Source organism: Eurypyga helias, unplaced genomic scaffold (assembly GCF_000690775.1).
Source record: "Eurypyga helias isolate BGI_N326 unplaced genomic scaffold, ASM69077v1 scaffold23452, whole genome shotgun sequence".
Classification (NCBI taxonomy): Eukaryota; Metazoa; Chordata; class Aves; order Eurypygiformes; family Eurypygidae; genus Eurypyga; species Eurypyga helias.
Window position 1 is genome coordinate 392 of NW_010236902.1, and position 209 is coordinate 600.

Here is a 209-nt window from a genome sequence, read left to right on the forward strand (position 1 = left end):
CCGACTGCCGAGCCTCACTCGCAAACCCTTTTGTCTCTCCCCTAACGCCTCGAGTTTGTTTTGCAGTACAAGTGTACCAAAATGGGTCCACAAAGTTATTCGGCCAGTAGCAGCAGAACTGGAGTTATTTATGCCTCAGCCCTTCGCCGGGGAAATCGTGGGACTGTGCAAAGCACTGGGAATAAGTCTTGGAGATGGAGTCCTGCTGA

The 209-nt window shown here is 51.7% G+C and overlaps 1 protein-coding gene across 1 annotated transcript in view; it reads left to right on the forward strand.

The window, feature by feature from the left end:
• The first annotated feature begins 79 nt into the window (after positions 1-79).
• Positions 80-209, forward strand: part of NAAA (N-acylethanolamine acid amidase) — a 10,049-nt gene continuing 9,919 nt past the window's right edge. Inside the window, exon 1 of the mRNA XM_010147268.1 lies at positions 80-204. Coding sequence (XP_010145570.1) covers positions 131-204 — 74 coding nt within the window. The 5' untranslated portion in view covers positions 80-130. The remainder of the gene's footprint in view (positions 205-209) is intronic.